This window comes from Plectropomus leopardus, chromosome 12 (genome assembly GCF_008729295.1).
Source record: "Plectropomus leopardus isolate mb chromosome 12, YSFRI_Pleo_2.0, whole genome shotgun sequence".
Classification (NCBI taxonomy): domain Eukaryota; kingdom Metazoa; phylum Chordata; class Actinopteri; order Perciformes; family Serranidae; genus Plectropomus; species Plectropomus leopardus.
The window spans coordinates 30,059,532-30,082,672 of NC_056474.1; the positions used below are offsets into that span (position 1 = coordinate 30,059,532).

A 23,141-nucleotide genomic window follows, 5' to 3' on the forward strand; every position below is an offset into this window, starting at 1 on the left:
AAAAGAAAATGGTTGGGGAGGGGCCAGTTTTGAGCCAAAAGTTTAGCATCACTGCTGTAGGTTCAGAAATAGTGGCAGAGATCTGAACACCATATGGCTTTTTGCACAGTCAGGAGCGGAGAGGATCAGTTGAGAAGTGTGGACAGAACAGCTAAAAGAAGGAAAAGATGAGAGACAGAAGTGAGAGCGGAGAGACAGAGCTGAACAGAGTGAGGGAAGTTTATTGACAGGTAAGATACATATGAGAGCAGAGGCCTGGATCAACTCTGAACACACAAACACACACTATTTTGTTTCAGCTTGTTGGTAGAAAAGGTGTTTAATTTGGGCTAATCTTAATTTTACCACAAAAGAAAATGAACTTAAAGTGAAAAATTTACAACAATCTCCTAAAAGAAAAAAACCCATTTCAGTGGTAAAAAAGAGCCAGAGATGAGTCGTTCTGAAACAGTTTTCTGTGCATCTCTGCTTGATAAACTTAGCTCAGGTTCACTTCTATCCAAAAATAATTACTAAAATAATCGGTTTCTGAGGGTTTACAACACAAGATCAACAGACGTTACCACTGAAATAATCTGTTTAAAGACACAACAGATCAAACCAGACCACAGACTAAAGGCACATGTACTTTGGTCCCAACAGGCCTCCTCCCAAAATCAGAGACCAAGACCAGAATCACATGTTGAAACCTTGTCCAAACTGACAGCATGAGCATGCATCCTGTCTATGTGTTTGTGCAACCGCTCACAGCTGGTTTAGAAAACAGCAGGATGGGATTTAAACAGGAACTATACAGGTGGCTCTATGACAATACATTCAGAGTTATTTTGTTAAGGAAATGTCTGGGCTTTACAATTGTCATCTACAAATTATGATTCCCTTTTCCCAGAATGCCTTTAAACGTCCTCATAGAAGGGGTATGATTAAGTTGCTGCTTTTGTTCAAATATCGTATGAACACTTTTAATGTGATTGTTCAGTTACAGTGAGATGGAAAAAAACTACCATTTGAAATTTTAGAAATTGCACAACGCTACATTATTATTTATTTCATTTGAGGATTTCTGGGTACTGAAGTCCTCCAAATGTACTTTGATCCGGTATTTTAACTACCTTTAAAGTCAGTGCATTTACATGGTGTTGGAAAAAGTGGGATTTTTGTTAGTCCAATTAAAACTGGACTTTTTAAACATATGAAAACGTTAAATAAATGTTAGCACGACTAAAATCTTACAAAGCTGAATTTCTTGAAGTCTGACTAACACACCTGGATAATGCAGTTAGGGGTTAATTTACCCTTTCATGTATACGCCTCAACCGGACCTGAACTGGCCTAAATGTTCTGTGCATGCGCTATAGTCCCCACACCGGGCTTTGACCTGGAAGTCGAACTGCATAAATTAGTAAAAGAAAGCCAGGACAAACAAACAGGAAAAAACATAAGATGAAAGTATCAAGAAAAGAATAAAAAACGTATGAAATGTACAGCAGTGAAAAGTTGTCACAGTTGGACATGCAACCTGTTTGTTATTTGCTGACTTGTTTGGTTTGTGACGTAATAGGTCAACCAGAAGAAGATCCAATAGCAACTAGCTTTGCAATGGGAATGCCGCTCTGCAAACGCCACGGCGCTAACGCCAGCAGCTCGATAATGCACTGGACGTGAATTCTGCACTGAGCGCTGTGGATTGGGCGTTTTGTTTTTTTGGTTTATTTTTTCTGAGTGCCTAGAGTTGAATAAGTTCAACTTTGGGTGAAAACTCCATGCTTGTCACAGTCACTTCAGCCGTTCAATCACAATGGGGGAGGGGCAAATATTGCAAAGACAAACCGTCACATCTGACATCAACAAGTGTTGGGAAAAATAAAGAACAATGGAGGAGAACTCTGTGAATATACTGTTCACTCAGTATGTTTCCTCTCATGAACTCACACAGACCGGCGGGTCCGTCCTCTCTCTCTGCATGCCACACCCTTCTCCTCATCCAAAGCAAGTACTTGTTTACTTTCATGGACAATCTGTGTCATAGCAACCACATGTAACCAAAGTTTCTCTGCTGTGCTTCCAAAGCGCTCTAAAATGCTCCCAGTCTGGTGTTTTCTGAGGAGCCCCCAGCATTTTTAGCCAGAAAAAAACAAAGTGGTGGACACAGGGCAATAGTAACACTCCATCTACTCCTTAATGCTCGCAGCTTAGAAAAACATTTTTAGTTTTGTCTGGGTTTTTTCAAATTTATTGTAAATGCATAAAAGTGCACTAATGACAGGATGAAAGAGAGAGCCACCACACCATCAGAAACTGCATGAATCAAAAGACAAACTTCAGATGGCAGCAGCTGATGACCACGAAAGGAGCGAGTGGTCACAGGATTGATAACGCAGTGGTGATGGAATCTGTCCTGACACAGATATTGTGTTTCAGTTACTACAAGCAAAGGTTAGCGGCTTTAGTTTGGGGTCAACATTTGCTTAGGGATTTCAAAAGAACGGGTGGTTGGTTAGAGTGGTGACACAGTTTATGGAGATATAACACACGGAATCTGCACCCGCAGAATTCCAATGACACCTGCACAGGTTATGAATTTAAGAAAAAAAAAATCTTTAATGAATATTGTCTACAAGCAAAAACACATTCTGCAAGATTCTGCAGATTTTCACTCTGGATCACCGCTAAAAAAATTAAAAACAAAAATTAAAAATGTGCAGATTCAATATGGAGTTCACTAATGAAAGGAACTTGTAATGCAATAAAAAAAAATCCAAGGAAAAAGAGATTACTGCCACATCAGAAGGGGATCACGTGGCAGGGAAATACAAAAAAATGTAAAGTGCTACTTGGACATAGCAGTGATGGAAATTAACTGAAAAAATAAAACTTAACACAGCTTTAAAGGTTTACCATGCAGGATTTAAAAGAACAAAAACAAACAAAAAAACAATTTACAGACAGACTCATACATAAGTAATCCCTCTCAATCGACACTTACGACCCACGCTCAGTGTGGTGGTGTATGTATCTACAGAGTCTTATTTTGCTGTGGTCGGGATGTTCCTTGGCGTGTAGCCCCGAGCAAATAACAGTGTGCAGATGAGATCATGATTTTATAAAAAGGCAGCTCCTTATTTATGTATTTATTTTTCCTTCCCTCTTCTATGCTGCTGTTGTTCATCTATTTGTCTGTTTACAAACCTGTCATATCACCCAACACATTACCTGTTGTGTCTTTTCTGTTCTGAACCCTCGTTTTGCTTCACTGAATAATGTTAAAAAAAAATTACATAAAAATAAAAATCAAAGCAGCACGCGTCCCAGAGAAAGCTATAGGGGGAAAAAAAAAAAATTCTGGGATTGGCTTTCAATGTCAGGTTTGCTGGCGATACGGTTAAACAGTTACCTACAATACCTGCATGGTATACCTTTAAAGATTAACAGAAGACCTGAAAGCAGCGTTTCACTGTGCTCTCTGGTAGAGGGTTTCAGGTCTGTTTCATCTCTAACTGGCATCACTCATGGCTGTGGTTGGTCAAAGGTGTGTACCTCTGTAGCCACGCCCAACAGTGATGTCACGGTGTACCTGCCCACCCTGGAGAACACTTTTACATCAGTGGGGAGGGACCACGAGGGGTAAACGGGACCCTGATTTTCAGCTGGTGGTTAGTTTTCCTTTAAGACTTCCTTTGGGTCGAAGCAGAAGTTTAAACTTTTCGGGACTGATGTGCGCACTTTTCCTGCTGATCAAGAACATTTGCTTTGTGGAATTTGGGTTTTCTCAATATTTTAACTGATGACTATTTCTAATGTTTTACTTTGAATTTTAAACTTTGGACACTGAAGCACATTTCAGTGATAAAGTATTGTACTATTTTTTTAAAGGAGCAGCGTGTAGGATTTAGTGCCATCTAGTGGTGAGACCTCTCACGCCTTTTCTAAGCAGAACTCTCTAAATCCAGTGTTTGGTTTGTCCATTCTGGGCTACTGTAGAAATATGGTGGTGCAACATGGCAGACTCCCTGGACCTGCGAACCTATATAAACGGCTGATTCTAAGGTCGCAAAAACACAATGACTCTTAGTTTCAGGTGATTAAACACAATGAATGAAAACATAGTTATGAATATTCTATTTCCACCAATAAATCACCCTAAATCCTCCACACTGCTCCGATAAAGGTTTGAGGACAGCGCAGAAGAGCTTAACAGAAAAGAGGACAACTGTAGTGACTTCCTCACTCGTCATAGATCTTGAGGTTTGGGAGCCAGGTGGGATCGTTAGATGGTAGACTTTGAAAAGGAAACTTTCAGATGGTGATTCCCTCCCATGTCATAGTTGTGGAGGTCGATCAGAGTCTGGATCGCTTCCTCTACTGACGTCATCTGGATCAAGGCCATCTTACGGTCCCTGATGAGGACAGAGCAAAGACAAAGAGGTCAGTATTACCAAGTAACCATAAAACTAAAATTACCGCCTCGCCGTTGTTTGCACACCAGTCAAATTTCAAGTTTACATCCACGTCTGTGAAAACATAGATGCCTCTGCACACACATCGTCACACTGATCTCTACAATCAGCACAGTGTCAAGGTGGACACCCAAGATTAGTGTCACAAATTCAGTATCTGACCAAACGTCTTCCCTTCTGTTCCTGAGTTATCACTTTGAGTAATAGCAGAAGAATTTTTGCAGAACATAATAATGCAAAAGTAAAGTTGACCTTTGACCTCTTGCACTTAACTTTTACCTGTTTTAAATTTTTAGAGTTTGTTCTTTTATAAGCATTCTACCTGTTTTATATGAAACTACCTCCTTTATTAGAATCTTATCTGCTCATACAGTTATTTCTTTTACTCTAATTTTATCTGTTATATGAGCTTAACTCTCTCTCATTATGATTATAAAATGTCAGCACCTCATCATTCTATCTAATTCAATTTTTTTTAAGGTTTGAGCGTATAAATTCTTGAGTTAAACATGTTTTATAAGAAATTCCCTGAAGGCAATCTTATGATATAATGTTGACAAAAAGGACAAAGACAAGCTCACAGTAACCTTGACCTTTGACCCCCAAAATCTTATCAGCTGATCTTTGAGTCAAAGTGAATGTTTGACTTAAATTTAAAGGAATTCCCTCCACGTGTTCTTCAGAGATAGCGTTCACCACTCATCCTTGAGTCCAAGCGGAAGTTTGTGCTTAATTTAAGGAATCTTTTCAAGGTGTTCTTGAGGTATTACGTTCTTAAGAATGGGACGGACGAGCAGATGACCCAAAAACATAATGGCTCCAGCCTTAGCTTTTGTGTGAGCTGTGTGCATGGCACTGTTACTAGCTGATTAGGTCAGCACAGAGCTTAACAAGCCACTGATCTTTCATGCACAAAGTACAGAAGATGTTATGAGTGGGGTTTGTTGAATTAATGAATGAATGTATGCTCTTTTTTTAGTGTCATGCCACCTAGTGGCCCATCCACCATGAGATTATATATAGACCTCTGCACCAAGATGCACAATACTCCATAATACAAGACAGCTTCTGGTAATGCTGACAAAAAAATATATAATTACAGCTGAACAGATACAAAACTTTACAAAGAAAAGAAGAGAAATTAATAATAATAATAAAAAATACAATAAATAAAATATAAATAAAGTAATAACAACAATTATAATAATAATACGTTGCAAACTTAAATGTCTCTCTCAAACAGCCATTTCAGTCGCTGTGAGTGATCAATATTTATCAAATCTACTTCAGTGTTTGTATTAGTTTGTTAGAGCATCACCTTCTCATTTTTACAAGCAAAAATACTCAGTGGAATTCGGTGCCTTGCAAAGATGATCAGAAAAGTATAAATACATCTAAATTATTACAAAGTTTTCAGGCTAGAAATGTGAGACATTTGTAGTGTCATAAAGAGCTTCATACTGAGGTGCTACTTACTGGAAGAACTTGAAGGCCTTGACAGTTCCACCACTATTAGAGAACAGAAGACGCAGATCATCCTCTCCGACTCCGTCCCTGGACATGCAAAGACTAAATATTATCATCTAAAAACAAAGAGGCATGAAGCCAAAGTGATTGCTGCACTGGTTAAACTATTTGCCAGGCTAGCAAAAAAAGAGCGTAATTGGACCAAAACTGTGTAAAGGTTTCTACCGGACATTGGAGAGATGAAGTGTTGCAGAGGGAGGAAAGATGTTCTGGAAGTTTTTGGATCCTGGCTTCTTAAAGCGATGGAGTGGTGAGCCAGAAAAATCTGTCCAACAAAAAACAAAATATTGACATGATGACAATAACATCAGATGGCAAGTCTTTAAAGGGGAACCACACCTAAATGAAAGATTCAAAAATGTTATTTCCATGGCAGAGCAAAGTTCAATCAGTATTTGTGAACATGAGCTACTCTTTTGCAGAGCCAGAAACCAGAGAAGGATGTCTAAAACTTAGGGTGTGAGGTTGGGCTGCAGCTACCAGCTTTTTTTTTTTATTATTATACAGGTGTAAAACAAAACAAATATTTGAAAAAAATCTTAGCTGACCTAAAGTTTTCTTTGTCATATAAGTCAGAACCAGTCAGGAAGATTTAGAAACAGCAAACTCCATGAGGATAAAACTGGCCGCCCTGATTGTAAAGACAGTAATCAGCTGGAAGAATAGGTTACATTACAGATGAGGCAGACACACTGTGACTATGAACCATTAAAAGTTGAATGTCCATCCCCTAAGCCAAATCAAAAAACATCCCTCCTCAGTGATTGCATTTTTTGTAAGTGTCCTTGTTCTTTTGTATGACCTCCTTCACTCTCATAAATAGCAAACAGTCCCCAAAGTTTAAGTAGAAAGAAACACTAGGCTATCAATGGGTAAGTCTTCAACAGAACACCGGATCCCAACAGCATCAGCGCCAGGTCAGAGAGACGCCAATAATGCCGTTAATAAACATTGGGTTAAATCAGCCTCATGCTGCTAACAATTGGTAGTCTCATTATAAACAGGGAGAGACAGAGAGACGGGCTGTACAATGAAATGAGTCAAAGCAAAGGGTAAAAATTGCAGTAATTTGAGAAAATTGCATGGTTGTGATGAATTCACTGGGATTGCTTAAATTCGCGTTAATGGTTGCTATCGCAACATACGCACTGATGTGTACATTTCCTCTGTATGTGTGTTGTCGAACCTGGAATTACAGATATCAATCAAATTTGCCTAAAGCCCCGGCCACACTGCCTGCGTTAGTGTGTCTCGCAGAATTAGCCATTTTAAATGTTACCTACAATAGTGCCCTTTTATGATGCAGATAAGTCCTTTTACCTTTAGTTAGTAGTTGGTCATCCAGTCCTTCTCTGGGCAAAGCCACAGTCTGATGCTTAGACAGAGTCACTCTCATCACTTTACCAAACACCTTTTGTCCATTCAAGTGGCTCATAGCTACAGGTGAGGAAAAATGGGAAATACAGCCAAGTGATAAGTTTAAAAGACATCATTTCCACATTCACTGATAAAGTACATCAGGTCGATACATCAATGACATTAAATCCATGAAACTGTTCTGTGGTTAAAAATATCATTACTGTTAATTATTAATATCCTAATGACCTTAACATCTTAAACTGATTCTAAACTGATGTATAAATAATCTTTATACTATCTTTATTTTACAACATGGTTAGGCTGAGCATTAACTGATGTGCTGCATTCTCATTGTTTCAGAGAAAATTTACATTGATTTATTGCCTTTCACTGTCCAGTATGCACCTTATAAAATGCAAAACATGTATTTGAAAATCACCTGGATCAGTGGGGCTAACAAGTGTACATGACACGAGGATTTCACGGGCTGGTCTTGTGATTGCTGCAGCCTAAAATGCCTGGCTTTATTGCAGCTTTTCCAAAAACTTTAAATGAACGTTGCCATAGTTTTAGGTGTTTTTTTTAGCTTTTTTTAGAAGTTACAGTTATATTAGGACATAATCACGACGTAGATCTCTACAATCAGCACAAGTTGGACACCCAAGATGAGTGTCACCAATTCAGTATCTGACCAAATGTCTCTTCTTCTGTTTCTAAGATATGATGATGACTACAGGCCAAAAGTGTTTGTTGCATAACATAATGATGTCACTGTTAGGCTGACCTTTGACCTTTTAGATATAAAATGTAGGCACTTCAGTGACCTTGACGTTTTCCCTACAACTACTAAATCTAATCGATTCATCCTTGAGTCCCAGTGAACTTTTTGTCCAAATTTGAAGAAATTTCTTTAAGGCGTTCATGATACAGCATATCATGTTCACAAGCAGGGATGGATGGACAACATGAAAACATAATGCCTCCATAATGGCTATCGCCGGTGTGGAGGCATAAAAATCAGTGTCAAGTGTTCTAAATTAAGCTGCTACATTGGGTAACATTAGCCTTGTGCTATTAACAGTTGCCCTGTCACTATGCGTGTGACTGCCACAGGCGCAGCATGATAAACGAAGAGAGAGAAAGAGAGAGACCGAGTGGATCAATATGCTGTATGCAGCTATACAATGAAATTAATCAAAATTGTGATAAAGTTGCAGTGATTTGACTAAATTGCAAGGTCTTGCAGAATTAACAAGGTTTGGCTAAAATTTGTGTGAACTGTTGCAAGCGCAACATTGCAAAATCATGGAGGGACTGATAATGTGACTTAAAGAATCACTTCTGATTACAATGAATAACATCATTATGTCTCAATTGATCTATTGCTGCAGTCTAGGGATCGACAATTATTGACCTGGCCGATTAGTGGGGCCGATATTTGTCATTTTGCAGATTATCTGCATCTTATTTTAATGATCACCAATAAAATTAATTAAATAAAAAGAGCAAAAAAGCATGGGAGGAACTTTTACTTCGTAAAACCTCAGGGGGGTATTTTCATTTATTTTTTTTTTAAATTTAAATTTTCACTTGACTGAAAAAAAGTTGCTGGGAACTTGCTGTATATAATGTTGAACATTTCAGTTTTGATTAAACATTTACTAAAGGCATTTAAACAAAGTCTTGTGATGTCTATTATGTGTAGTCTATTTTCCAAACTCTAAATATTGACAGAAAGCTTTTCATTTTTATTAAAAATGCATATCGGTTCCAAATATTGGTTATCAGTCTCATTAACTACTAATAATTGGTATCAGTATCGGCCCTGAAAAACCTGTTGACCCCTGTTGCTGTCAAACACTAATGAGTGCTGCAGCTACTGTAAAAACTCACCCAGCTGAGCCTGGTTGCCATCAGATAACTGGATCAGGGCACTGTCCTTTTTGTTGTAGAGGATCTTCACCCTCTGGACATCACCATAGACTCCTGAAGGTAGAGAGAGAGCGAGAGAGGCAGACCAAGAGAGGGAGAGAGAGAGAGCAAGACAGAGCAGGGTGGAGTAGAAGACGAGGAGGAGGACAGAACAGACAGAGCAGGAGAGATGGAGCCGACGAAGATAAAAAAAAGGAGAGGTGTGAAGGATGGAAGGAATAAAGTTAGTGCCAGAAAGACAAATGAAAAGAAAAGATGGACTCTTCCCATTTGACTTCCACTAGAAAATCAATCACACCATTCTGTATAAGCGTGTGGATTAAAATGTCATGACTGTCAACCAGTGAGACACCTCAGCTGAGCTTTGCCATTACCATAAACCTCAAACTGTTTGACATCTGGCTGAAAGGTGATTCAGAAATCCAGCTGGGAGACTGGTGAATGATAACTGGACAGTGTCGAGAAAAAAAAAAAGTTTTTTTAACAAAACTTTTTAAAGACATGCACTAACATAAAACGAAATATGTTGTATAAAGAAATGCATACAGTAAATACAGAAAGAAGTTCTTTTTAGGCACTTTATGGAGATAATTTTGAAATTTATATGGGTTTCCTGGCTAAAACTAGTTGCGTGAGAAAAAAAAAGGTATGTAATGCTGGGCTGGGGGACAGTCTAATGAGACCATTATGTTGTGCCGAGTTTGGGTGACTGAGTAGCTGATTATTGCAAAGTTGTGAAATAAAATGAAAAAGTGTACTATGACTGCACTTGATCAACACAACATCTGGAGAAAAAGGCATAAAGACAGAAAGAGGTGCAGAGGTTTTAGGAGCTAGAATAAGTCTTAGTGGGTACACTGGACTGCCATGATCAACTCTAGCAATAATGTGGTGAGAACATAAACACTGCAAAAATCCATGTGCCACTGGTAGATTGGAGGTCTACACAAAACGGCGCAACATACAGACTCCAGGTTTACATTTTTATCGCAAATAGTGGAAAACTCCCTCCAAACCTGTAGTACACTATCCATTAACACAGTAGTGTTTTTGGAGAGTGGTTGTTTCTTCGTGCAACTTTAGCAACAACTTTTTGTCATTTTGTTTGGTACCTTGTGGAATTAAAGTGAAAAAATACAAATACAAAATAATGGCACAATAAGAACAAAAAAGTTTAATGAGCTTTTTTTTTTATTATTATTTATAGTGTCAGAGCTTAGTAAATCTATTTTTTTAACAGGTCTTGATTGAACTTAACCTTAACCATCATCTAACAAATAAGATCCTTCTCAGTTAAAATGTGTTATGTGTATTTTTTGGCAAGAAACTTGACTTAATACAATTGTTCGAAGGAAAATTAGTTTTGACAACAGAAAATTAGAGAGGGAATAATAATATATATAGTTAAAGGGTTTTATTTAAAGATATTTTTCATGTGAAAGAAGTTTTGGGAAAGTTTTCCTACAGGTTAATGAAGGTTAATTTTAAGACTTAAAAAAAAATGTAATGCAGGTTACATTACACAATAGCCAAAACCTCAGAAGAAAACATGAACCGACATTTTATTTTGGGTTAGGGACACTTTTGCCTAAATGTTTATTGTACATAAAACATTACTTTTTTGTGAAAAAGCACGCATTTGTTGTGTGTTTTTGGTGGCAATTTTGCTTTTTTTACTCTTCATGTGGGGTTCCACTGCCTAACTTGCCATTGTGCCAAATTTGGAAAAATTATTTAACTCTGTGAAATACACAGAGCCTTGCATGCACTGCTTTGTATCAGTTTCAGTCATGCTGCAAAATTTTGGTGAAACAGTCAATTTTTATTGAATTTGCACTTTCCCATGTCATCCACAGTAGTGACAGCTAGCGAGCAGACATTGGATCCTCTGCTCTGAACATCCCGGCCACAAACAGAACACGAATGTAGTCGATTCCACCGTTCTGACCATTGTTCATACAAGAGGCATTCAGTGAATGTCGTTTGAAAATAGTTATTTTAGGTTTTTACAATGCAATGTCAGAGAAAAAAAAGATTAATAAAACCCTACTTTTATCATCTTAGCATGTTTAAGACATTTGAAAGATTGATTTAAGACATTTAACTATGGCCTTATTTTTACATTAATGAATTCAGTGCTTTTGAAGACATTTCGAGAATCCGCGGGAACCTTGTAAATGTGTGTGATTGAATTTGTGCTCAAATAAATGTAGTGTAATGAAGGGCTGGATGGCTTTAAAACAGTTCAATTATGATTTTTTTTATCAGAAAGATTTTTTGTTTCACTGGCACACTGGCAGTGCATCCCTACTGCAAGCAGACGCTTTTACCACATATAGTTTTTCCAGCATTAATGCATTTGCTGATTTGATGATGAAGAAGCTCATGGAGGTGCTGGCTTGACAGTCACAAACCAAGGTCCTTAAAATCAGCCTAAATGAAGATTTGGAGATTTCACATCCCATGTTCATTGGAGCCGAGTTTGGACAACACATGAATGATATCGGTGTCTGTGTTCTCATCAGTTAAGAGATAAGCTGACCAAACAATCTCCCAGACTCACTATTCTTTCAATGTAGAGACAGAGGAAGATTTTTAACTCTGTAGCGTCCAATATAATAGAAAAAGACTTGGAGATAAAGAAAGATACAGAGGAAAAGCGTGTCCACGACATCACTGAAGAAAGTGAACAAAATTGGATTAACAGAGAGAGATATACAGATAGAATAGTAGAGGTTGAACATACCGAAGAGGGTAAAGAGACTTTGAGGCGTGACCATCTTTAGAGAGAGAGACCGCAGAGCAGAGGACAGGAAGAGGAGGAGCAGAGGAGGAGGAAGAGGAGAGACGAAGGTAGAGATCAGACCGCCCAGCGTTGGACGAGGGGGGAGGTGGTGGTTTCCATGATGATGAGGGGGGTCGGAGCAAAGATGGAGGGCATGGAGGGGAGTTGGGGAGGGGGTCAAAAACCCAAAGTTGGGTTGAAAGTTTAAAAATGGTGTGGGGGGGGGGGGGGGGGGGGCAAAATTAGGGGAAACATACATGGGGGGACATAGGGGAATGGGGGGGTGGGGGGGGGAGGGGGGGGGGGGGGGGGGGGGGGGGGGGGGGGGGGGTTTAAAGGAGATGTACAACATTATGGCCAGATGAAAAAAAAAAATACACGTGTGGAGGGAGGAGCAGAGGAGGGAAGAAAGGAGGCGGGGAAGGGAGAAAGGAGGAGAGGAGGACAAAAACCAAAGCAGAGGTCAGTAAACAGAGCATCAGTGGAACATCAACGGAGTCTGAATGACTGCTGGTTCCATTCCCAACACACACTCAAACACACGGCTTCCAGTTCTGTTAACACACAAACACACACATTCCCTGCTGGATGCATTTATCAATGAGGAGAAAATTAAAAGATGAGAGGAAGCTAAAAAATAAAAAAAATAAGAATGGAAAAATGAATACAGTATGAAATCAACAAGTGAGAGAAAGAGTGAGCGGCAGGAGATATCAAACAAAAAAGGGGGGCGGTACCATAAAGGAAATGACCAATAGATCACATGATGTTACTGGAGGGGACAGGTGCAAAAAGGACTACTGTCTATGACTGGCACGTAGAGAGGAACAGGATATAAACAATGCAACTCTGATTTGACTTCTTTATCACAAAAAACACTTTTTAAAATTTGTTTTCAGGGTAGAAAATCCTCAGATACAATGTATTACATTTGAGTGTACCAACACTCAAAAAGGCCATTCTTGGTGTGTTCCTTCTTATCATGCTGTGTCCTCTTACAAAATTCGGAGGTTTTTGCAGGTCAGTGAATGCTCTTTATAAGTCCTCAGTGGAAGTTTGTGCAGTTTGGATTGTAGGATGTGCAAATGATCAGTTGATCCAATCAGAGCGGATCAGATCGATAGACAAGAGCAGCAGCTTCTGAGGAGGCGACTGAAAGCAAATTTTCCGAACGAGGGCAATGAACACTTTCTGCTGCTCTGCCTGTGCCCAGAGTACACACTGCACTTATAGAGTGTAGTGCAATAAATAACAGAACAGTACATATACTCCAACAGAGCTGTTAATGAAAGACCCAGCTCTAAAAATCAGAAAATCAATATGTGGCACAAAATGTTGATTGCATAAAAATCCATAGAGTAGAAATAAATGAATGTGCGGAAAACCCTGAGCTTAGTAGGAATATTGTCTTTTTTCAGAGTAAGGGCAAAGAAAATAATATTTTGTGCATGTAAATGTAGTCACTGTAAAACAATTAGCTTGTAGGTAGGAAGATGTTTTATATTAAAATGTTTCATATGGGTTTAGCACTTAATTCACTATTCAAAGGACTAGTGTGTAAGATTTAGGAGGATATACTGGCAGAAATGGAATATGATAAGTTTTCTTTTGTGTATAATGACCTGAAAATAGGAATTGCTGTGTTTTTGCTGCCTTAAAATGAGCCATTTACATCGACACAGGGAGCGGGTCCTAGTTTATGAAGATGGCCATGTTGCAACTTCACATTAGCAAGCGCTGCCCGCAGTGCCATGCAAAAGTGTGTCAGAAATACATGTTTTTTTAAGCTGAAACTGCTTTCTTTGTTTTTTTTAACGCCTAAAAACACTGGGTCTGTTTATTTTTGGAAAGCAAGAGATCTCTACAAATAATTCAGCTCGTAGTAAAAACCTCCTGAACATCTGGATCAGAATAAGGTGAACACATTAAGTTATGAGAGAAAAGGGGTGAGAAAGTTGTGGGCATGCAGCCTCTCCCCAAGAAGCCAAACCGCATTGGAGACTCATTGATTTGTAGCGAGAAACTGCTTTATTCAGTGTTTATAGCTGTTTTATTCGCCTGCTTTGTTTGTTTTGGGGAGGAGGAGACCTCTGTGGATAATTTAGCTCATGATAAAACCTCCTGATAATTGAAAACTGAAGGAATTCTATCTGCAAGAAGTTTTAGCTGGTAGCAATCTGCTATTCAGTGTTAGATGCCACCATATCCCCAAAATTCCATACACCTCACCTTTACAAGTGGACTTAAACATTTGGGATGTCTATTGCTATGCTACCTGGAAACAGGGAAACTGACTAAAATCTAAACACAGATGTTAGTCTGTCCATTTGATGACACAGTTAAGAAAGGATGAATACGTAACTGAAAAACTATCCTCTGGATTCAACACTCACAGCATGAACAATGGCCACACCACACTCCACCACTACCTAACCACTAGATTGTATTGAGCACACACCCGAGTTGTATTCGGGAGCCGCTGCTCTCAAGAACAGCATGCTGCTACCAAACAGCCGGGATACAGCTGCTGCACCAAGACTTTACCAGAAGGGGGCAGAGGTGTCAAAACCATAAGTCCAGTACAGAGTCCCTCTCAACAAGGAGCGGGACAGAGACCGAAAGACAGTAAGTTTACATAAAGTTAGAAAAAGTCGAATTATTGTGTTAGTGCGACTGAAATTGGACTAAATCATATTTCTGGAAGTCGGACTAAGACACCCAGATAATGTGACTGGAGGTCGATTTCTTCCATCAGGTTAACACCTCAGTCTGACTTTAACTGGACTTGGCGTTCTGCGTGTGCTCCTAGTCGCTGTGCCAGCCTCCCTCTGTGGTAAGGGATAGGAGCTGTTTGTTATTTATGAGGGGGGAAGGGGTGCTGCAAAACTGATAACAAAATGTAAGCACTTAGGAGGGACTTGTGTTTTTGATTTTTTTAGGTGAGGGACAATCAATTTCAAATGGCAGTATTTCATATATTTTTTTAATTTATAAAGTCCCACCCCAGCCACCCCTCTCCTCTGATAAATAAAATAGCGTCCCACAACACCGGCATAGAAGCTAGGTGATGTCTTGCTGTGGATGGGGCGGCAGCAAAACATATTTTAGCCACCTAAAAATATCAATATTGGTGGAAGTGTTCACTATATTTGATTATTGTCTCTTCTTTAGCTTCCACAGCAGGTGATGGAGGCAGTGGTAGAGCAGCAGCTCCGCTGTTCAGTGGAGTAAAATGAGTCTGGAGTTTTGATATAAACGGCTGTCTTACGGCAAGGTAAAGTGGTGAAAATGTTTTAAATATTGTGTACACTTAAACTGATATTGATTGTTTTTAGATGGCTTAAAACTAATCAGCGAGGGAATTGATTATTTGTACGTGATGTGGCGGTTATCTCCACCTGCCAGGGCGGAGTGGGACATATTTCCGTCAATAAATGGATTCTCCCTCAGTGCTTTTATACTGGGACAAGGACAGTAGTCCACTTAAATGACCTAACTGAGCCACAACCGTAGCTCGACTAATCTGTGCATCTGTGCATGTAAACATACTGAGAGGACTCTGACAGAGAGATGGAACACACAGAAACAGATATTGCAAGTATAGAGGTACAGATGAAAGAGAAGTTGCACATTACCAATTCAAGAATAAACTGAAAATTGACAGAAGAAAAAGAAATCTAAGACGTTTACAAGTATGTAGGTGTTAAGTTTAGAGAAGAGCACACAGTATCAAAAACACCACACAACATATTAGATCTGACGGAGATATAATGTGTGCAAACATGCAGTAGCTGAAAATGTTCGGAGACATTAAAGTTCAGTCCATGGACAATAAAAAAAATCTGAAAATTACACACACACACACACACACCACACACACACACACACAACACACACACACACACACACACCACACACACACACACACACACACACACACACACACACACACACACACACACACACACACACACACACACAGCAACCGTTTTGTGTGAAAAAATGGCGGCCCTTCCCATGTAGATGCCTGTTCCAAATATGCGCTGGTTGATTTTAGTGACTAAGGCAAAAAAAAATAAATGCCTGGGCTATTAATATAAGTTTAATTGTAAGTAACTAATGTCAGAATTTAACATTTTGGTATGTATAGCAACAAAGAAATGCTTTCAGTTAAGCCTGATACAATAATGGACAGTGACGGCAGTCTTCTGAATCTGTCTGAGAAATCGCTGAATAATAAATTCACTAGGATGCGGTTTCTAATGTTTGCCGTGTCCAAATACAAGTAGAAGTATCCTCAAATGTTGTCACAATAGCAGAATTTTAAATTGCAATTATATACCAGTATACTTTTTAAAAATTCTATTCTATTTTTTTTAATAAAAACCTGCACGCAGTGCTGAAACAGAAGTCCTCCAGTCAGCGGTGCTTTTACTGCTGGAGAGAAAGTTTATTTTCTTCCCTTTTGAGTGAGTTTTCAGTGTGCAGTGAAGAAAAAACAATTATGACACCAATATTTAAGATAGTTTTATGCTTTAGAAGTTTAGGCAACTTATGTTTTAAAGCCACATTATGCAGCTTATCCACTTTAAAAAAAAAACAGTTTTGAAGTGGACTCCCACAGAGCACCCCACTCGGCTGCTTCTAGCACTACGTAACTTGGCCAGTGGGCCGTGGTTCTCTGGCGAGAAGTGTGCAACGCTTAACTTCAATATGGCAGACACAAGCACTCAGCCAAAAATACCAGTTAGCTCCTATACTTGTGTATGGATTTTTGTAAATCATCTTGTGTACAATAGAGTTAAAACAAAAAAAGCCAGTTAGCTTGTGCTGGCACTGTTTATTACAACCTATAATACATCCATGATTACAATGGCTGAGGCTAAGGGACAGAAGAGGACAGTGACTGAGGAAGATAAGAAGAGAAAAGACACCGATCGCTCAAGAAGCTGGACTACAGTAAACATTGGACAGGCTTTCACATGTTAGCGAGAGCTCTGCAAAACAGTTTGCTGCAGGTCCTTTTGCTGTTGGACAGGGGAGTAATCTACTCGTTTGCAAGCTTTTTGTCTTATTTATTGACCTTTATTATTGTTAGCTCTGTTATCAGTTATCGAGTCGTTTTTCTTTTATTTATAATAAATCCACTGGGCCTATCTGGACGGAGGTTTCACGGGCAGCACTTTACAGCCTGATGTTAGCAGCAGAACATTTCTGTCCCCTGCCACATTAGCTACTCATGCTACTTGTTGAAGTTTAGTGCGGTGGTTGTGCAGACTTTGCTGCACAGTGAGAAAAGTCCAGTAATATGTGCTGCTTCCCTCAGCTTGTCAACAAGCGCATGCTGTCTGAGAGGTAGGCATAACAGTGTTTTACAACAGAGCTGTTGCACTCAGAGACCTCTCGTGGACACCAAATCGCACAGAACTGGATTGCTACATAATGTTGCCTCAAGATGATGTGGTATAATTTGACACCTAATGGCCCATAGTAATCCTGTGAATTTAACCTATTGTAATTATACATCACGAACTATACCTAGGTGGAAGATGCACGATAATCATGCTGTAAAGTGATCTAAACACACACACACACACACACACACACACACAAAGTCACACTGCTATCAACTCTAAAAAAAAATCATCCAGTGGCGATGGTTAGAAAGTTGAAATGAGGGACTTAAAGCAGAGATTGCAAACAGCGATTGACAGTTACGGTTATGGTTAGTGTACCTCTTCATTTAGGTTAGATGCCAGCAGGACCCCAGACACTCCGGACCCTGACAGAGCAACACGACCAGCAGCCGCTGCCGCCGCCGCTGCAGCACTCAGTGGACTAATGGCTCCTGTTAGGAAAACACGAGACAATGAACAGGTCACGGTCAAACATGTAAGGCAGCAGCACAAAAGCAGGTTAAAACCATGACATCGAAGAGACTGACATGCTTCTGAACATCAACTGCAACAACCCCTTTTCAGTCAATGTATAAATTGTAAATGACATTCAAAAAATTTAACTCTGTTTACTATTACCCCAGAGCGTGAACAGCATAAAAATGCATAGAAATGTGAATGGAAAAAAAAAACATTAAAAAAAGAAATATAATCGGGGCTGGTGATGTGCTTAATGCCGTCGTAGGATGTTTTGGGGTTTTTTTTAGAGCTTATTAACCTTTTAACACCTGTAGCAGCATCACTTTTCTTGTGCTGCTTTCAGACACTCTTCACAAGCATTTAAGCCTCTGAAACCTGAGAAAATAAGTTTCATTTCTTTTGAACACATGGGGAAAAATGTTCCCCATTTTTGAAGAAACTTCCTAAAGGCTTTTTGAGATATATAGTTGCTTATTTTGACGTTTGTTTTTTTAAACTAATTTCTTGGTTTCTTTTTTTTTTTAAGCTGCTCGTTGCCTTCCTTTCACGCTTTTGAATGAATTGAAGCCAATTTGCTCAGGTTTCAAAGGGTTAACCTTCATGTTAAAAAGCTGGTAAGCCTTTCATCAGATTTGGAAAAGAAAAGAAAAGAAAAGAAAAGAAAAACACACAAAAAAACAGAATTTATTGAAACATGCATTGCAATTTATGTGTTCACTGAAAACGTGGCATTTGTTGCAGCACAGAATTCTCCAGAGCTCAACAAAGCTGCTTAAACATGATCTGCACTGTAACGTAGAAGCCACTGATCAGTGCTAAGTTTGAGCATGATGTTTGCAAACTGGATTATACGACTCAAATCGTAAAATCACTTATTCCTCTCTACCCTAACAATGTACTCTGTAATTTAAAAGAGAAAAAAGGAAAAACCTGGAGGGATTAATGAACCTTTAGATTATCTATTATGGGCCACTATGCAGTGAAACAATGTTAAAATTTGTTTTGTAGGCCTGATTTCTAATTACTATTACATTCATAAGACTTAAACACAGATTAGTATTGTGTTTTGTTACTTTCAGTGAAACAGTTAAAACACAGGCAGATACTGTAATTCTGACTAGGTTACAGCCTCAAAAGGAGCAGTGTGAGGGGAGTGATCTATCTCACCAAGTTAGAAATTACATCAATTCATCAACCAACAATGAAGTCAATATCCAGGGTTTCCACACATTTTTAACAAAGACTTTTCAAAGCTTTTCCATCATATTTTACTAAATTTCCATGACTTTAAAGTAGTTTAAGCCTTTGAAACCTGGAGCGACAGCACTTTTCAAGTATTTATACCTTTGAACCCCGGGCAAATTGGTTTGATTTCTTTCAAAAAAATGGGTAATAAGGCAATGAGCAACTTGGCAAGAAAGGTTCCACAAACTGCATGAGAAATTAGTAGATTTAGAGAATTTCTTTAAAACAGACAGGTAAAAATGAGTAGGTAAGAAAGAAAAAAGCTATGTATCATAATAATATATTTAGAATTATGTTACAGAATTATTTGATTTTTAAAGCGCTTTTTCCCGGGTCATTTCCTGGTTTGTTTGTTTGTTTGTTTTACTTTCTTTTTCTTTAAAAAAAAACAAAAAATAACAATTCCTTATTGTGTATTTTTCTTGTACTTTTTAAATTTTATTTTATTTTTTTATATACATTTTTGGGTCATTTCTTCATTCATTGCTCTCTTCCAATGCTTTTTGAAAGAAATCAAGCCAATTTGCGCAGGTTTCAAAGGGTTAAAATAGCCTGCCTAGGCTACAGTATTCTGTTGCATTTGCAACAAACTGTTTGACATTTTGGCTCAGAGCCACCATCCAGCGTGGCTCTGGTCTCCCCTTTCTCAAGCCATGTATTATATTTGTCGTTCAAAAGCCGTACTATTTTGCAGGTATTTCGCAGAATGTTAGACATTTCAGCAAAAACAATGTTTATTCAAAACTTTTCCAAACCATTCTATCTATTCAAAACAATTTCCAGGCCTGGAAAAAAGTTTTTCTAATGTCATAACTTCTGAACTTCACGATGCATGAACCCTGAATATCACTTAAACTAAATTATTTCATCCCATTTACATGGCAAGTTCCAACAACACAGATGAACAAAATTAAAGACCCTTCATCTCATGAAGATTTTGAGAATGACAATTATTGTGAATAAATTACAAACGTAGCTGCATACTGTTTATAATTATTGCCAGGACAGTTCACAAAGTAACATTTAAGGGACTCTCAGCTTGCTTTTCGTGGGGGCCACTTTTTCCAAATGACAGCCAGGGGCCAGTCAGCCTAATACATGATTTTAGGATTTAAGGATGTTTCTAGTATTTTAGGACTTTTCTAGCATTTTAGGATGTTTCTAGGAGTTTAAGCCATTTCTGGGATTTTAGGAAGTTTCTATGATTGTAGGACATCTGTAGAATTTTTAGAATGATTCTAGGACTTTAGGACATAGATAGATTTTAAGAATAAGATAGGACCTAGGTTAGGCAGTGCGGGGATCCACTGGCACTTTTTTAGAAGTAAACATGCTCTTTTCTGATGCTGTTTTATGTACAATGGCACCTTATGTAACCCAAAAGTACAAAAACAATTCCCAGTGTCAATCATTTTATTTTTATTGTGAATTAGAAAATGCTTGGGGCCACCCGCCACCCTATGGCCTCCCTATGGCCAAATCATAGGGCCCCTCCCCTATGATTTGGCCTCTGGGCTATTGAGTATCACTCAATTAGGTCTTCCAAAACTGAATTTAAGGTAGGAAATGCTACACTGTAATGTACATATTATTTATATCTCAATAGAGATCACATCAATACAGATGTTAACTTCTGCAGTCACCACATTTTTTTCCACAATATTTAAGGGGAGTGAATTTAATTTTTTGCATGATCAGCTACTCTAAATGACAAAAGATTGCACCATACAAGGTAAAACATGGTTTAAGAGGAAATTAAATTAAATTAACGTCTCAAAAAACAGCCATTGTATGTTTATGATGTCAATAAACTTACTGCACTTTTTGTACCAAGTACACTGCCCCACAAAGGCCTTTTTCCACTGAAGTTGGAAGTTGTTAAAATGATTACTAGTGGAGGAAACTCTGTTTAAACTAAGATTTTTTAAAAATTCTAAGCAAAGATGAAGAAACTTTGCCAACAGACATCTGAACAAAATATCTCATTAGAATTAATTCAGGTTAATTATATCCTGTAGACAAGCAAGGAGACATATAGTATAGAGAAGTGTACTGTATCCACACACCTACAATAGCATCTAATTACAGCTAATCATCACTTCTGATGCCAGTGTTTGCCTCATCTGTTAATTTAGGTGAGAATTAACCAACCACTGATGCCATGAGATAAAACCTATTTTCCATCCCAGCACTTTAGACAGCCATAGCAGGACATGACAAGAGACAGGACAGCACCATGATGGGCAGATGGAAAAACACAGAATGAAGAAAAAATAAAAGATAGGTACCTCCACCCTGTGAGAGGGAGAGAGAAGATGAGTAACCTCCTCCACTAGAGTAGGAAGCTAGCGCTCCAGATGGGGTACCTACAAGGCAATGACAACTGGGTTTAAAACCACAAAACACCTCTCCAACTAGCACCAAAGAGTACAATTATCTCAAGAAACCAAACAAGGCTTCATGAATCAAACATTAAAACTAGCAGTATTATCATGAATAAAAATTGTAAAATTATAAGTCAAATATTCATATAAAAATATACACATATGAAGCTGGTTTTATAGCTGAAATTCATAGCATACTATGAGCATAGTACTATATCAAAAATATAAATAAAATACAACCATTGTACTTTAAATATGCCTGTTTACTTCTTATCATAAATACTGCATTCTAAAGTGTTACCATTATTTTCAATTATAGACTGTACAATATTGATGGAGCCAAAACATCCTGATTGCTCCCTGGTGGCTGGCTGCAGTATGTTATAAACCCTGCCCCCTCTCTATGTTCTTCACATAGTACAAGGTAGTTCACGTTTGTTCAAGAGTTTTTCTGATGAATTCGTCTTTTTTTTCCAGCAAAAAGGGCGGTGGTTAGATGTTGGGATTTACAGCTGTGTAAGCCAATCCATGTGCTCGCTTGTTTGTATGTATTCTTATACTGCTCTATAAAATCAATAATTTACATGTTTAAAATTCCTTCTATGTCACACTACACCCCAAACTTGAAGATATTGAAGTTAATGTGGAAAAACAAAAAAAAATCCTCTTTTGACATGTTACACCTAAACAAATGCAGAACTGGAGGAGGAGTGGAAAAGGTGGAAATGTATTGGTCAGAATTGTGCTGAGCCACAGATGTGTTTCTTTCCTGGGACAACGGTCTTCAGGAGAACTACTAGCAAAAGTACGACCTTGAGAGGGGTTTTAATTCGGTGCATGAATGGGGACATCGCTGTGACAGTTAACTATTATGTATCCCCTAAAGGGAGAGATAAATGATGTGTTGTGTCTACATGAAGACAGAGGTGAATTTACCCAATAACGAATGATCCTTGTTGGCTGACTCTCCGTCTCCGGTAGGAAGGTCCGGTCTGGTGTAATCTCGACTTTTATCATTGTTGTATTTGACGTTGAGGTTGACCAGTTTACTGAAGTCTATCCGCAGAGTACAGCATGAATTATAGATGTTCTGTCCATCCAAAGACTGGAGTAAAAGGAGTCAAAAAGGGACAATGAATCAGAAAAGTGTTTAAATATATATTTATATTTGTTGGTAATAGCTATAATAGTAATAGGTAATAGTATAATCGCATATTACACTTGAAGGTGAGTGTTGCAACATAATTTTTGGCTCAACAGTGATGCAGTCAGGACCCAAACGCTGCTTAATTTACTCCTACAGCTTGCTTCTTTGTTAACTCTGGATAATGCAATACAATAGAGGCTACACATGTAAAAACAAAGTCATTTTTGCCTTCTTTTACCTAGAAAAACTACAACAAAGGCTGTGTTTGCTGCCAAAATTTCACTTGCAGCTCTGTGCTTTCAGAGATAACAGCTAAAGCTCACTACATATCCCTATGACACACAGTTAGAGTCTAAATGAAGCTCTAATTGTTGAATGTTTAACACTGATCTCACCACCTGTTGTAATTTTCTCCTGGCTGCTGCTGTA

At 38.5% G+C, this 23,141-nt stretch overlaps 1 protein-coding gene across 3 annotated transcripts in view; it reads right to left on the bottom strand.

Annotated features, from left to right (window-relative positions):
• Positions 1–300: 300 nt before the first annotated feature.
• Positions 301–23,141, bottom strand: part of LOC121951031 (polypyrimidine tract-binding protein 2-like) — a 28,917-nt gene continuing 6,076 nt past the window's right edge. For 2 of the 3 annotated variants that reach the window (XM_042497205.1, XM_042497204.1), the window contains 9 exons: positions 22,502–22,670; positions 21,470–21,547; positions 17,796–17,908; positions 12,022–12,055; positions 9,237–9,329; positions 7,305–7,421; positions 6,150–6,249; positions 5,934–6,011; positions 301–4,397 (listed from right to left, as the gene is read on the bottom strand). In XM_042497205.1, the coding sequence (XP_042353139.1) occupies positions 4,268–4,397; positions 5,934–6,011; positions 6,150–6,249; positions 7,305–7,421; positions 9,237–9,329; positions 12,022–12,055; positions 17,796–17,908; positions 21,470–21,547; positions 22,502–22,670 (912 nt within the window). In that variant the 3' untranslated portion in view covers positions 301–4,267. The remainder of the gene's footprint in view (positions 4,398–5,933; positions 6,012–6,149; positions 6,250–7,304; positions 7,422–9,236; positions 9,330–12,021; positions 12,056–17,795; positions 17,909–21,469; positions 21,548–22,501; positions 22,671–23,141) is intronic. The other variant, XM_042497206.1, reaches the window with a different exon arrangement.